The 12,500-nt window shown below is 34.2% G+C and overlaps 1 protein-coding gene across 1 annotated transcript in view; it reads left to right on the forward strand.

The window, feature by feature from the left end:
- Positions 1 to 12,500, forward strand: part of LOC145268427 (uncharacterized) — a 346,335-nt gene that overhangs the window by 315,833 nt on the left and 18,002 nt on the right. Inside the window, exons 15-19 of the mRNA XM_080123988.1 lie at positions 2,308 to 2,469; positions 5,973 to 6,101; positions 7,999 to 8,118; positions 10,607 to 10,714; positions 11,727 to 11,849. Of these exons, the coding sequence (XP_079980114.1) occupies positions 2,308 to 2,469; positions 5,973 to 6,101; positions 7,999 to 8,118; positions 10,607 to 10,714; positions 11,727 to 11,849 (642 nt within the window). The remainder of the gene's footprint in view (positions 1 to 2,307; positions 2,470 to 5,972; positions 6,102 to 7,998; positions 8,119 to 10,606; positions 10,715 to 11,726; positions 11,850 to 12,500) is intronic.

Below are 12,500 nucleotides of genomic sequence, written 5' to 3' on the forward strand. Positions count from 1 at the left end.
AAGGAACTTATATCTAAAATTTCAAGTGTTTAGACCTCAAATTGTCGGAGTTTGGTAGAGTTCTCAAATGTCAAATCGTTGAACTTTGACCCCTTAACAGCCAAGTTTCTGGCCGAAAACCGACACTATCGATTTTTCCAAATCTCAGTACCTTGTATATCAAATTTCGAGCCCGTAGACTGAAAATTGACAAAGTTATTTCGAAGGAAAATGTACACACACACACACACGTTCACTTTTATAGATATACTAGCATTTCAGCCCGGCGTTGCCCGGGTGTTTGGATGTGTATGTTGAGCAAAAAAAAAAAAGTGGTAGTAGGAAGGCAGGCTCGAACCCGTACCACAAAGAAGGAAAAGAACGAGTAAGAACCTAACGATTATGCGGTTACGACCACCGCCAAACCGGAATCGACATTTTTTAAAATTAAGGCTAGACAATCTAAAGGAGAGGATAACTTTTAAAAATATCGGCGAAAAAAGGTGACCCCCCCCCCCTGTAGAAAAGTGCCTAGCTGAAGAGGGAAGATATTAATGTTTTTAGCCAATTTTTCGATATTTGTCGTATGAAAGGTCGAACTTTAAAACGATACTGATCTTGGTAAAATCCGTCGACTCTATTGAAAGTTTAAGGCAGACATGCAAACAGACATACATACATTTATATATTGGTAATTAAAAATTTTCGACCCAAACTGATGAAAAAGCTTGCCCTATCTCTGAATACTCTTTTTGTAAAATTTCAAATATTTAGCCCAGAAATTGTCTGAGTAATTTGGAAGAGACCGCAGAGGTCAATTTTTTAAAAACTTTGACCCCTATTATGACCCTTTAAAATTGTTTTGGGCTCAAATCAAGTTAAGTTAGATCCATGTCTAAGGAACCTATATCTAAAATTTCAAGTGCATAGACCCAACATTGTCGGAGGAGTTTGGTAGAGTTCTTTAAGGTCAAATCATTTTTTTTTTTTTTCGATCTTCCCTTGCAAAGAAACAAAATCTATTCTGATGGATTTTAGTTTTTTATCTATATTATTTAATAGGAATATTTAATACTAATGTACACTATTCCATATTTTTATTTCAATAAATAATTATGAACAGTACTCGGTGCGTATTCGTACCATTTGGATTCCTTGGATTGCTGTTCTCATCTTGAGTGTCATTTTTTTTATGGAGTATTAGGTAAAATTCAGTTGTGAAAGTTACTCCTTTCTGGAGGTTAAAGATTCAATCCGCAGTGTTGGCAACACTAAAAATACAACTGCGAATTGCTCAGAGCTTCTACACAGTCATGGCTGACGAAATGAGAGCATGCTAACCCAGTGGATTAAATAAAGGGTTCCATTTAAAATTCTGTGCAGATTTCAGGATCCTATAGAAAGATTCCCAGAGTTCAATAAGATTCTCGTGAAAAATGAATTATTGTATGAAAATAACACTCAAGATGAGAACAGTCGTCTGAAGAATCCAAATAATACGAATTATTAATCTTCATATAAAAATAATTAGGGGGTTTGTATTACTATACATATAGATTCGAAAAAGTTGTCAAAAAAAAATATATATATATATATAACAAATGTTATCAAAGGTAAGATAAATTACTTTTCTACCTAATTGGATAATTTTTTAGTGTTTTTATTTAATGTAATTTGTTTATCCGGCTTGAGAAACAGTGTTTACCAATGTATTTGAAAATTGCAAATGGCAGTTCACTCTCAAGTGAACACGGTAAGTTTGGGAAAATGAGTTGAAATTAAAAAAAAAAAAAATACTGTTAGAAATTCGCTCAATATATGTTACCGTAACATAGGCTGACATATAATCGGTGAGGTTTTAAACAGTATTTTGTTTATTTTTTAGTTTTAAGTCCTTTTCTCAAACTTACCGTGTTCATCAGAGTCGGGCGCCATTTTAAATTTTCAAATACATCGGTAAACGTTGTATGTTTTTCGAGCTGAATAAACGTGTTACATTAAATAAAAACACAAAAAAAAATATCCAGTTAGGTAGAAAAGTAAGCTTTTGATAACATTTATTTGTTTTTGACAACTTTTTCGAATCTGTGTATAGTAATACAAACTCAAATTTAGAAATGTAATTCATTGTGTAACAATCGAATTAAATTGATTCAAGAATGACGCACGCAGACGTGTATTATATATATATATATATATATATATATATATATATATATATATATATATATATATATATATATATATATAAAGAGAGAGAGAGAGAAATAACAAATGGAATATTTATTTAGCGTTAATAATTGAAGTGACGTTTCTTTGTAAAATTAGGTTCTGGAAGAGACTGCAGACCTGCCACATCCTGTTATCAGATGAATTGTGATGCCAATGCTGAATGTGTGCCACATCCCCAGGATTCAAGTCGTTTTAGATGTCAATGTCGACCTGGATACATCGGAGATGGAACAACTTGTCAAGTTAAAGATGCTACAAGTTTGTACATTTTTTTTTATATACATATACCTAAAACCAAAATTTTAGGTAAAGTTACAGTATAGTTAACAGTCAAGAAAAAATTCGGGTCAAGATCAAAGTGTAGTATCTGTTCTTCGGATGCTGCACTTCAATTTCTTATTCTGTCGGTGGAGGAGAAATCCTTCACGACTGAGACAATTTTTTATTTTTTGTTCCTTTTCTCCACATTAAAAAACGACCCTGGTGTCTAACGGTCCCCGTGGGGAGGCATTGTAGATAGGAACTATTAACTTTAAAAAAAAAGTATGGAAACTGTCAGTTAATCCTTAACTTGTAGAAACATTTTTTTTTTTTTCAGATGGTTGCTTGATTTTGGATAATTGTAAACTTTGCAACTAACAACTCATTAAGCGCATTAAAAAGTTTTATGACGATGACCTGTATACTTTTAAAGTGTGTAAGACGCCTGGCACGATTTGACTGTAAGCTTGTCACATTCAATGTCGTATCTAATACATAAATGTTTAAATACAATACTTATCTGATATTTAAATGTTTTGGTTTCGATTCTAGCTGATGGCATCCAAGTCATGTTTCTTTTTAAAACTTTTGAAATCACTACTATATATTGGGTCAATACAATAATCAATAGAGAATTGGTTCTATAATAATAAATACGAAATCTGCATGAATTAAAATATATTTTACGACCGAACATATATATATATATATATATATATATATATATATATATACTAGAAAAAGTACCCGTCGTTGATTGGGTTCAAAAACAGCCTACAGAAAATGGACTCTGATTTATGAAAGTACTAGCGGGGGTACCCGGCATTGCCCGAGTGTTTGTTAAATAAAAAAGAAACTGGGGGTGGGGGTAAAAGTTGGTAGGATCGAACCCGAAGCCCTGAGGCGAAGTTTGAAAATAAAATCGGCCAGCCAGAATGAGTTACTGAAAGATGTTTGAATTTATTTAAGAACCAAATTGACAGGTGCTCGCACGGAAGTCATAGAGCGTTACGACGACGACGATGTAAGCAATAGCTATTCAACAAATGAGGTCAATGACCAGGTTTGTTTGTTATAAGCGAAGTAAAAAAAGAAAACGAACGTTAAAACTTAAGCAAAACATCGAAAAAACACACACACACAAAAAAAAAACTAACGTAAGGCAAACGAACGATGTTAAATGTAAAAATTGAAAAAACAAAAGAGAATAGAAAAACGAACACGTGAAAAATGGCTTAAATAAGCCTGTTTCGAAAAAGTCGGTGGGTACCCGGGTGTTTTGGGGTGTGTGGTCGGGTGGATAAGCGAAGTAAAAAAAAAAAAAAAAAAAAAAAAAAACGAACGTTACGTGAAAAATGGCTTAAATAACACTGGATCAATATTTAAATTTAAAAAATCGAAAAAAAAACATCTCACACCACGATTCGAACCCAAAACGTTTAGATAATGAACCAACGCGCTAACCAACTGAGTTAACGGGACATGCATGAAATTTAATCAGTTTTTCAACTATTTAAAGTAAATCGGGTCATGACGTCATCTGACGCATGCGTAGAACCGGTCGTCGTCACGAGAGGACTGATTTTGTTGACCCCTCCATGTCGAAAATTGTCGATTTCGGGGTGAAAAAAAAATGAACGTTTCGGGCCAATTTTTCGATATTTTTCGTGCGAAGGATGGGCTTCAATATGATACCGAGTTTGTGAATTTTCGTCGTCTCTGTCGAAAGTTATTAGCGGACACACAAACACACACACACATACATACACACATTTTCGCTTTTATATATATATATACTAGCGAGGGGTACCCGCCGTTGTGTGTGTGTGTGTGTGTGTGTGTGTGTGTGTGTGGAAACTCTGGTTGGGGGAGGGTAAAAAAAAGTATGAGGATCAAACCCGAACCGTTGAAGCAAAGTTGTAAATTAAAATGTGAAGAAAAAAATGTGCGACATTAACCATTGCCCCACCGCGAGATGCTAACGAAAACACGTTTGAATTTATTTAATTACTTGGATTTGGCAGGTGCACGTTTTAATGAGTTAATGAGGTCATAATGCGGGATAGTATTCAATTACTGCTGAACGCTTCCCGCCCCAAGATGTTATAAGAAAAAGACTAACCCACATGCGGCGAGCGACAAATATTGAATATTTATCTTCCCGAAGTCGAGCAAATTAAATAGACAGGCGAGCTTCGTTGTTAACTGTGAGATATTACGATTTATGTGATATAAAAAGTTGTGAACCGACCGACCGCTTCTCTGAAAGAAGCCTTTTGTAGGCACACAGAAAAAGCGAACATACATACATACATTTTCGCTTTTATATTTATAGATAGATGATGGGTTTTTTTTTTTTTTTTTTTTTTTTTTTTTGAAGAAAATGAAACGGGTGAAAATAACGTGTATATTATCTCATGATCGTAAGATATGACACATGGGTCGGAAAGTTGGATTTGAAAAGCTGGCATCTTAAAGGTAGAGCACACAGGTCCATCAGCATTCTCTGGAAAGGGCGCCTCGGGCAATTAGTAATAAACTAACATGCTTCTTAGGGGATGAGAAGGTAAAGCCTGTGAGTATGGACCGCCTGGAACTGTACATGAATATACCAGAGACCGACAGAACATGCCACCTCAACAATGACCTAGCTCCTAGCTTGGGATAAAAATACACAGCTAACTGTAGTTGATGGTGGAAATCTTGCAGGAATGTATAAATGCTTTTTGAACAGAGAAACCTGAAAGTCTCACGTTCATCAATTAAGGACGTACAAAAGTGCAGAATAATTAACACGTGAAAAGTAAAACACCTAATTTATATAAAACGCATTAAAATTAAATTCTCTACTGCACCTATGTAGTTTTAATGTGAAAATGATTTGTAAAAAGGTTTCATACTATTTTTAGGGAACATACTTAAAAATCGATTACACACAATAAAATTAAGCGGATGCTGCCAATTTTTTTTTTTTTTTTTTTTTTTTTTTGATGGGGGGAGGGGGTTACATTATTTATTAATATTTATAGTACTCGATTTCCTCCCGGGCTGCATTTCTGTGAGTCTTATGTCTTCAAAGGGGGCTAACCATCTTGAATTCTTCACTCTGCTTGATGCCACCGTTTTTGTATTCCTTGTTAGAAAGGGAGGGTCTCACCCGAAATTATTAATTATTGTTATACCATCCCAGATATTTCCATAAAAATTAAGTCTGATTTGATATGGGAAGTATCTTTTTGAAAGATACTTTGAAGATTCATATTAACAAAAACTGTCTTGATTTTTTTTTTTTTTTTAATTTTTTCTTTTTGTACAAAATTCATCACTTTGATTCCCCCCCCCCTCCGCCGCATTGCTATCAGCCTTCATAAATATCTACAGGCGTACTTTTAATGTTTAAAATGTTAAAAATCTTTCAATATGTTAAAACTACGCTGATTCAGTAGAGAAGTTTATCTATTTGACATTGCATTTGCTTCCTTTTCTTTTTTTTACTTTAGGGGCCGCTTGCAACTTGGTAAACAACTGTCATAGGTATGCGGAATGTATTTTTGATCGATTTTCAAGTGCTTATCGATGTGTATGCAAAACTGGTTACCATGGAAACGGCATAACTTGTGCAAGACGAGGTAAGTAAATAAAAAAACAAAAATATTTACTTCTACATTCTACAGCTGAAAAAACGACCCTGGTGTCTAACTCTGTCCCGTGGGGAGGCATTGTAAATAGGTACATTCTACAGCTGATGTACTGACTGTAATTTCACATACGATCAGTAACTGTCGACAGAGGAGGGAGGGTCTTCTCTAGAGCAATAGCTCTTGACATATGAAAGGCATTTAATAGGGGCTTGGCATAAAGATCTACTTTACAAGATTTCCGGCTATGGAATATGTGGAAATGTCCTCTCAATTATCAAGTCTTTACTCTGATAGGTCATCGATGAGTAGAAGTCCAAAGCTTAAAGTATCAACATTGTCGTGCCTCAAGGATCCATCCTGGGCCCAACTCTCTTCCTGATTTTCATCTACAATCTCCCAAATCATATTCTAAGATCATTTGTTGACATTTATGTAGAGTTAACTACCATTTATTGCAATACATCAAAGGTTGGGAACGGCCAAGATCTGAGTCTCTTCTCCAAGCTTGAACATGTGGTGCAATAGTAGGGGAAAAAAAATGGCTGGTTTAATTTTAGTGCATCCAAACAAAGCTATTTTTTTTATCCATTAATACTCTGATCCCAACTTGACCCCCCACCCCAATTGAAATTAGTGGCTTTCGTGTAGAGGAAGCACTCTGCTTTGACAAGCTTCTGGGTTTTGACCTTCATTTCTGGTATGTAATGGAAGACTAACGTCAAATCTGTTGCCATAGTTGCTGCAAAAAGTTAGGATCACTCCAGAAAGTATCTTATTCCCGATGCAATCCTTTACCTATAAGAGACAAATACGTCCTAAAATGGAGTACTGCTGTCACATCTGGGGAGGAGCTTCTCAAAATATTCTATCATGACTTGACAGTTTAAAACCGACTTCAAAACCTAGTGGATGATGGCCTTTTTTCCTACTTGCAACCTTTTTTTTTTCATAAAAGACGTTCTACTCTATCATTATTTGCATGGCAAGTGCTCGACTGAGCTTCAATTTATGCTTCCTCTTTGCAAAGTATTCACAAAAAGCACTCTTCTTGCTACACTCACTAACAACAATTTTCCCCCACTCTATACCTAAAATCTAAACACAAATTCCATGAACAAAGCTTTTCTACAACTGCCCACCCATGCTACTGTTGGCCTGCTTTCCAGCTGACTGCATCATGGTCATCTTCAAGTCTAATGTAAACAAATTCTTGTTGAGCCAACCCCTTAAATAATCAAATTTTACCCAATTTCCACCACTACCAATTGCTACGCTGTTGTCTCACTGACTACCTTACACTCATCGAATTTTATCCTCGAGTGGCTTTCTGGTTTTTATAAATGGTGACTCTCTTGTAAAAAAAAATAAAATAAAAATAAAATATTTTTAATCAGTTATAATTATTTTGATTCGGCATAATAATGTTAATGGATTGGGAGACCCGAATTCAATCCTTGATCCAGTCATGTCATGCCAAGACTTGGAAGATACACCGGAAGAAGGTCGGAGGTTAAATCGACCAAAAAGCGTTTTAAAAATAACTCAAAATGAGAACAGTAGTCTGAAGAATCCACATAATACGAAAAGTTTATTACCTGAAATATAATACCCTCTACTTGTCATTGACACTATAACATTTTTAGCTAGTTATAAAGTCCAACACAGACAACTGTGGAAGCATTTTTTAATTATCATCGAAAAGTCAGAAAAAATGAGCAAAGGGGAGTAACTCGTATTTTTAATTGAAGAATGTAAAAAGAGTTTTCTCCCTTACAACTAAAATCTTTTCTCAATTTTAATATTGCTATTGTCTAATTTTGCACCTAATAAAAGGGTGACTATTATCTGATGCGTGGCTGTTTTATTTTTTTTATTTAATTTGCAGAGTCCGATTGTTCTGTTAACCCAAGAATGTGTCATCCCAAGGCTGAATGCATACGCAACGTTGATACGCACATTTGCATGTGTAACGAAGGTTACCATGGTGACGGGCGCAGTTGTTCACGTAAGTTTATTCTGAAGAAGCAAGATCCCTTTCTCTTTTTTAAGCATATCAAGTGTCGGGAAATTATCTTAGGCGCCATTGTTTTTTTTTGTTTGTTTTTTTTTTTAATTTATGCTATACTTCTCATAGCTGAGAAGTACAATTTTAATAATTCTGTAATGGTTGATAAATAAATGTTAGTCTGTGTGTACCTATACATATCTACATAATCACGTTGACACACCGGTTCTCGTCAGATCACCGAAAATAACCAACGTTGGGCTTGACTAGTACAAAATGGGTGACCATTTGGGAATTCTAGGTGCTGTGTGTGCTCTCCGCTTGTCTCGGCATTGTTTCCAGTCGTCCTATACCTCCACTTGTATTTAACAATGCCGACTCCGGAGAAGTGTGGTTGGAAATTGCGCAACTCTTGCCACAAAAATTCCATCTGCAGACACCCTTACAGTGGGTATCCATAGTTTGTCAAGACTGAAGGAAGCTACGGTACATATCTACCACTAAACCAGTGAAAAATGCATAAAAAAACTGCCGAAAGGTTGGTCTCGAAACAGTGTCATCTCTTCTAATGAGTTGACATTATATGGAAACCAAACTTTAATAATTTACAATTAAAAGCAGCCTACAACTAATTTACGAATGGAATAGCTACAATAAGGCGTCAAAAAGATCCATATTTCTATCCTGAATATCTGACACTAACTAGAAGCTGAAAAATGGTCGTATGAATAAAACCTACTGAACAGACGAATCATTGAACATCAATGAATTTAAAATGGAAAGGAAGAAACAAAATGCCTCATGATTCGACTTTTCAGTCAGTTTTATTCAAAGTTGGACGTTTTATCGATTGTTTTCAAATTCTAGTGATATATATATATATTATTTTTATACTTTTATTCCACTTTATTTTTTTATTTATTTATTTTTTTATTGTTTGAAATTTCTCTTGAATTTTCATTTTCTAAGTTTTTCTTAGATATCGAATCTGAAATCTGGATTTTTGTATTTTGGATGTGCTCAACCTTCGTTCTGATTATGGATTTTCCTTCTTGGATTTTATTTAACAAGAACGTGACACCTTGCCGGTTTTTGGAATTATTTTACTGACTCCCACCCCTTTTTTTTTTTTTTTTTTTTTTTTTTCTGAAGTGGTCTGATATATGCCTCTTGTCCCGTTACATCAAATTTCGTATCCCAATATAAATTTTTACCTTGACGGGATTGAAACTTACCAATTCTTGGAACTCCACTAATCATCTCCCCGTTTTGAGAATCCCTATCCGGATCTTTCCATTTTCACATCAATTCACAGGATTATGCCAGTATTCTAAGGATTTTGCTATTACTGTTCAAATACTTTCTGGATTTACGAGGATTGTATTAAGATTTAATGCTCCACAAATTTTTAATTTGTTGGATTTGTAAACAGTTACCATATTCTTTGCTTTCTGAAATCATAAATTAAAGACTTCACTGGAACCCGTATCATTTTATTTTGGAACTTATTTTGAATACCTTTTTTTTTTTTTTTTTTTTTTAACATTTTTCTAATCCCATTTTCTCCGTTTTCATCTATTTTTATTTTCATCTATTTTTTATCTATATATGTATTTCCGTATCCCCTGTTTCTTCTCATTTCTCCATAGTGGCCTATAATTTTTTGTACTATTAGCTACTTATCGACTATCCCTCCATATTTACGCTTATACTATATTATGTTGTACCTACTTTTTATTACGATTTACTATTTTATCCTATTTCTTCATTTCTAAATGTCATTAAGTTAGTTTTTCTTATATATTTGCATATTGTATAATTCTGGCTCTTCTCTTCTGACGAGAAACATTTAGCTTTGGAATGCCATGGCCTAAAGAGATTTTTTTTTCTTAATTTTCTCCCTTAACTTTTCCTTTCTCGTTCTGATGACATAATAAAGTTATAATTTTTGTTTCCTCATTTTTCATTTAATATTATGTATATATTACACACAAGGTCGTTCCAAAAGTAATGCCTCCTATTTTTTATTTCGCTCGAATGGCTAGGAGAGGATTGCAAGTTTCATTGTTATGATGACTGGACTTTGGCATTCATGACCTGAAAGCTTCATCTCTCTGTTGCAGATATTGACGGTATGAAACTAAGAAAACAACCCCTGTCACAGATATGTCAGAAACAGATGCATCAATGAATTTAGATTAAAAACATAACTCCTGTTATTTATTTATTTTTGAAAACGAGACTTTATTCTCGAAATTATCAAAAGATTTTACCATCCTGGTTATATTAAACAGGAAGTTTAGTTATGGATTTCTATATGTGAATAATTTTGAAAAATAGTAATACGAAGAATTATAATCTTAATACTTTCGTCCAGTTTCTAGGGTTTTTTTTTTCTACATTGCTAACAGCTTTCTTATACATTTAAATATTTGGAAATAATTGTTTTTTTTTTGTTTTGTTTTTTTTTGTTTTGTTTTTTTTGTAGCAATGACGTCAGATCAAAGTTATTTGGTCTTCATTCGTGGAAAGAGCATAATGGAAATGCCATATGTCAACTCTAGAGAAAAGGGAAAGAGAATTAAATATATCGAGAGTAAGTGACAACAAGTTTTCTGTATTTGCTTTTGTTTATTAGTTTCAATTGGAGCAGAAGGTGAAGCAGGTGCTTGTGGGATTGCAAGAGTTAGGAATGAATGGAGTAAGTTGCAGGGAACTACAGTCATTACTAGGGCTAGGACAACAGAATATTCTTTTCATTGTTTAAACTCTCGAGTGTGTATCCGTTGGTATCATATGTTTTTATATATAACATGTGGTTTCTCGGGTGATTAACTATGTGTCGGATATATACTCGAGAGTCAAAACAATAAGAATATTCTTTTGTCATGGCCATAGTCATTACCAACCAGCACATTGCCACTTTCAGCATGAGAAGAGTCTATAAGACACGTGTACAAATTGTAATGAAATTAAACCTGGACAGTAAAAGTTGAGGATATGTGTTGCATGGAGAGAAATGATATGCGAACGATGTGATGGATGTTTAACATGAGTCTTAAAGACAGGTTTTGTTTAAAGGACCTCGGTGAAAAATTAAATCTGGACAGTATGTGTGCAGAGCAGGAAACTCTGTTGGTTTTGTCACGTTGGAAAAATGAGCGAGAGAGTAAGTTTGGAGAGCTTATACCATCACTAACCAGAAGAGTGTTATCGCTGTCAATCAAGAGAAATGCCTATTATGAAAGTGAAATCTACTTTGTCAGTTGCACGAAGAGAAATGATATGAGCATAATAATACGAATATAAAATCTAGACAATATAAAGAGGTGTGCAGACGAGGAGACTTCGATGGTATGGCTGCATTGAAAGAATCAAGAGTTCTTGATAGCAGGTACGGGGAAGGATAAAGAAAACATGGGAAGAATTGGTAAGGATTGATTTAAGATAAAGACCTGGTTAGTGTTAGGCTATCGAGTCAATTTCTTAAAGCCGTCCAGCACATGCCAGTATGTAAAATAAATGCTAAACCGAATACAACGATGTTGATGACAATAATGAAGACTGACAATGGAACTAATTTTAAAATGTCTATTCTTGTTTTGCAGACCAAATGCCGATAGCTCTGGATTTTGACTGTCGTGATAGTCGAATTTACTATACGGACATCAGCAGCAAGACGATTAGAAGCATTAATTTTGATGGTAGTGATGAAAAGATTATCGTGAGAGGTAAAAAAAAAGATTGGAAGTTGTCGATAATTCCCTATATATAAAAAAAAAGGTTTTATGATGTATGTACCCATGATGGAATGAAGGATCATATTCTAAAAATCACGTAACTTGTTTAAGTACTTTTATTTTCATAATGAAAATAATTTTTAAACGAATTAAAGTGATTGATGGGAAATCGTAGGAATTACAAGGCTGATCTTGAATTGTTATCTCACTTTGTTTCTTTAAGATGGCAACATCCTTGCTTACTCATAAAATTTAATTTTCTTAGTTAAAAATAAATCTACTTGATCCATTTGTGAATTTTGGAATATGATATTTTCGTTCTGTCATGAGTATCTCATTAAAATTGCATTTACCAACATTGAAGCATGTCACAAACCAAAGGATCCTCAGACCTCTCAGAATTTAGTGTAGCATCTGTTTTGATCTTTTCTATCCTCAATCACTAAAAGAGAGCACATCTTATTTTTGTTCTAATATAAAAAGCTGTGGGGTCACTGGATATTTCCTTTTTTTTTTTTTTTTTTTTTTTTTTTACAAGGAAGGCACCGCTTATCAAGGCCTGGAAGCCACTCGAGGATCAGGGTTATTGCGTGTACAGTATTCAATGGGATGATATCATAGTAATCGCTAGTAATGGAGATC

The sequence above is a fragment of the Euprymna scolopes genome, chromosome 43 (genome assembly GCF_053919585.1).
Source record: "Euprymna scolopes isolate OS-2025 chromosome 43, ASM5391958v1, whole genome shotgun sequence".
Taxonomy (NCBI): domain Eukaryota; kingdom Metazoa; phylum Mollusca; class Cephalopoda; order Sepiida; family Sepiolidae; genus Euprymna; species Euprymna scolopes.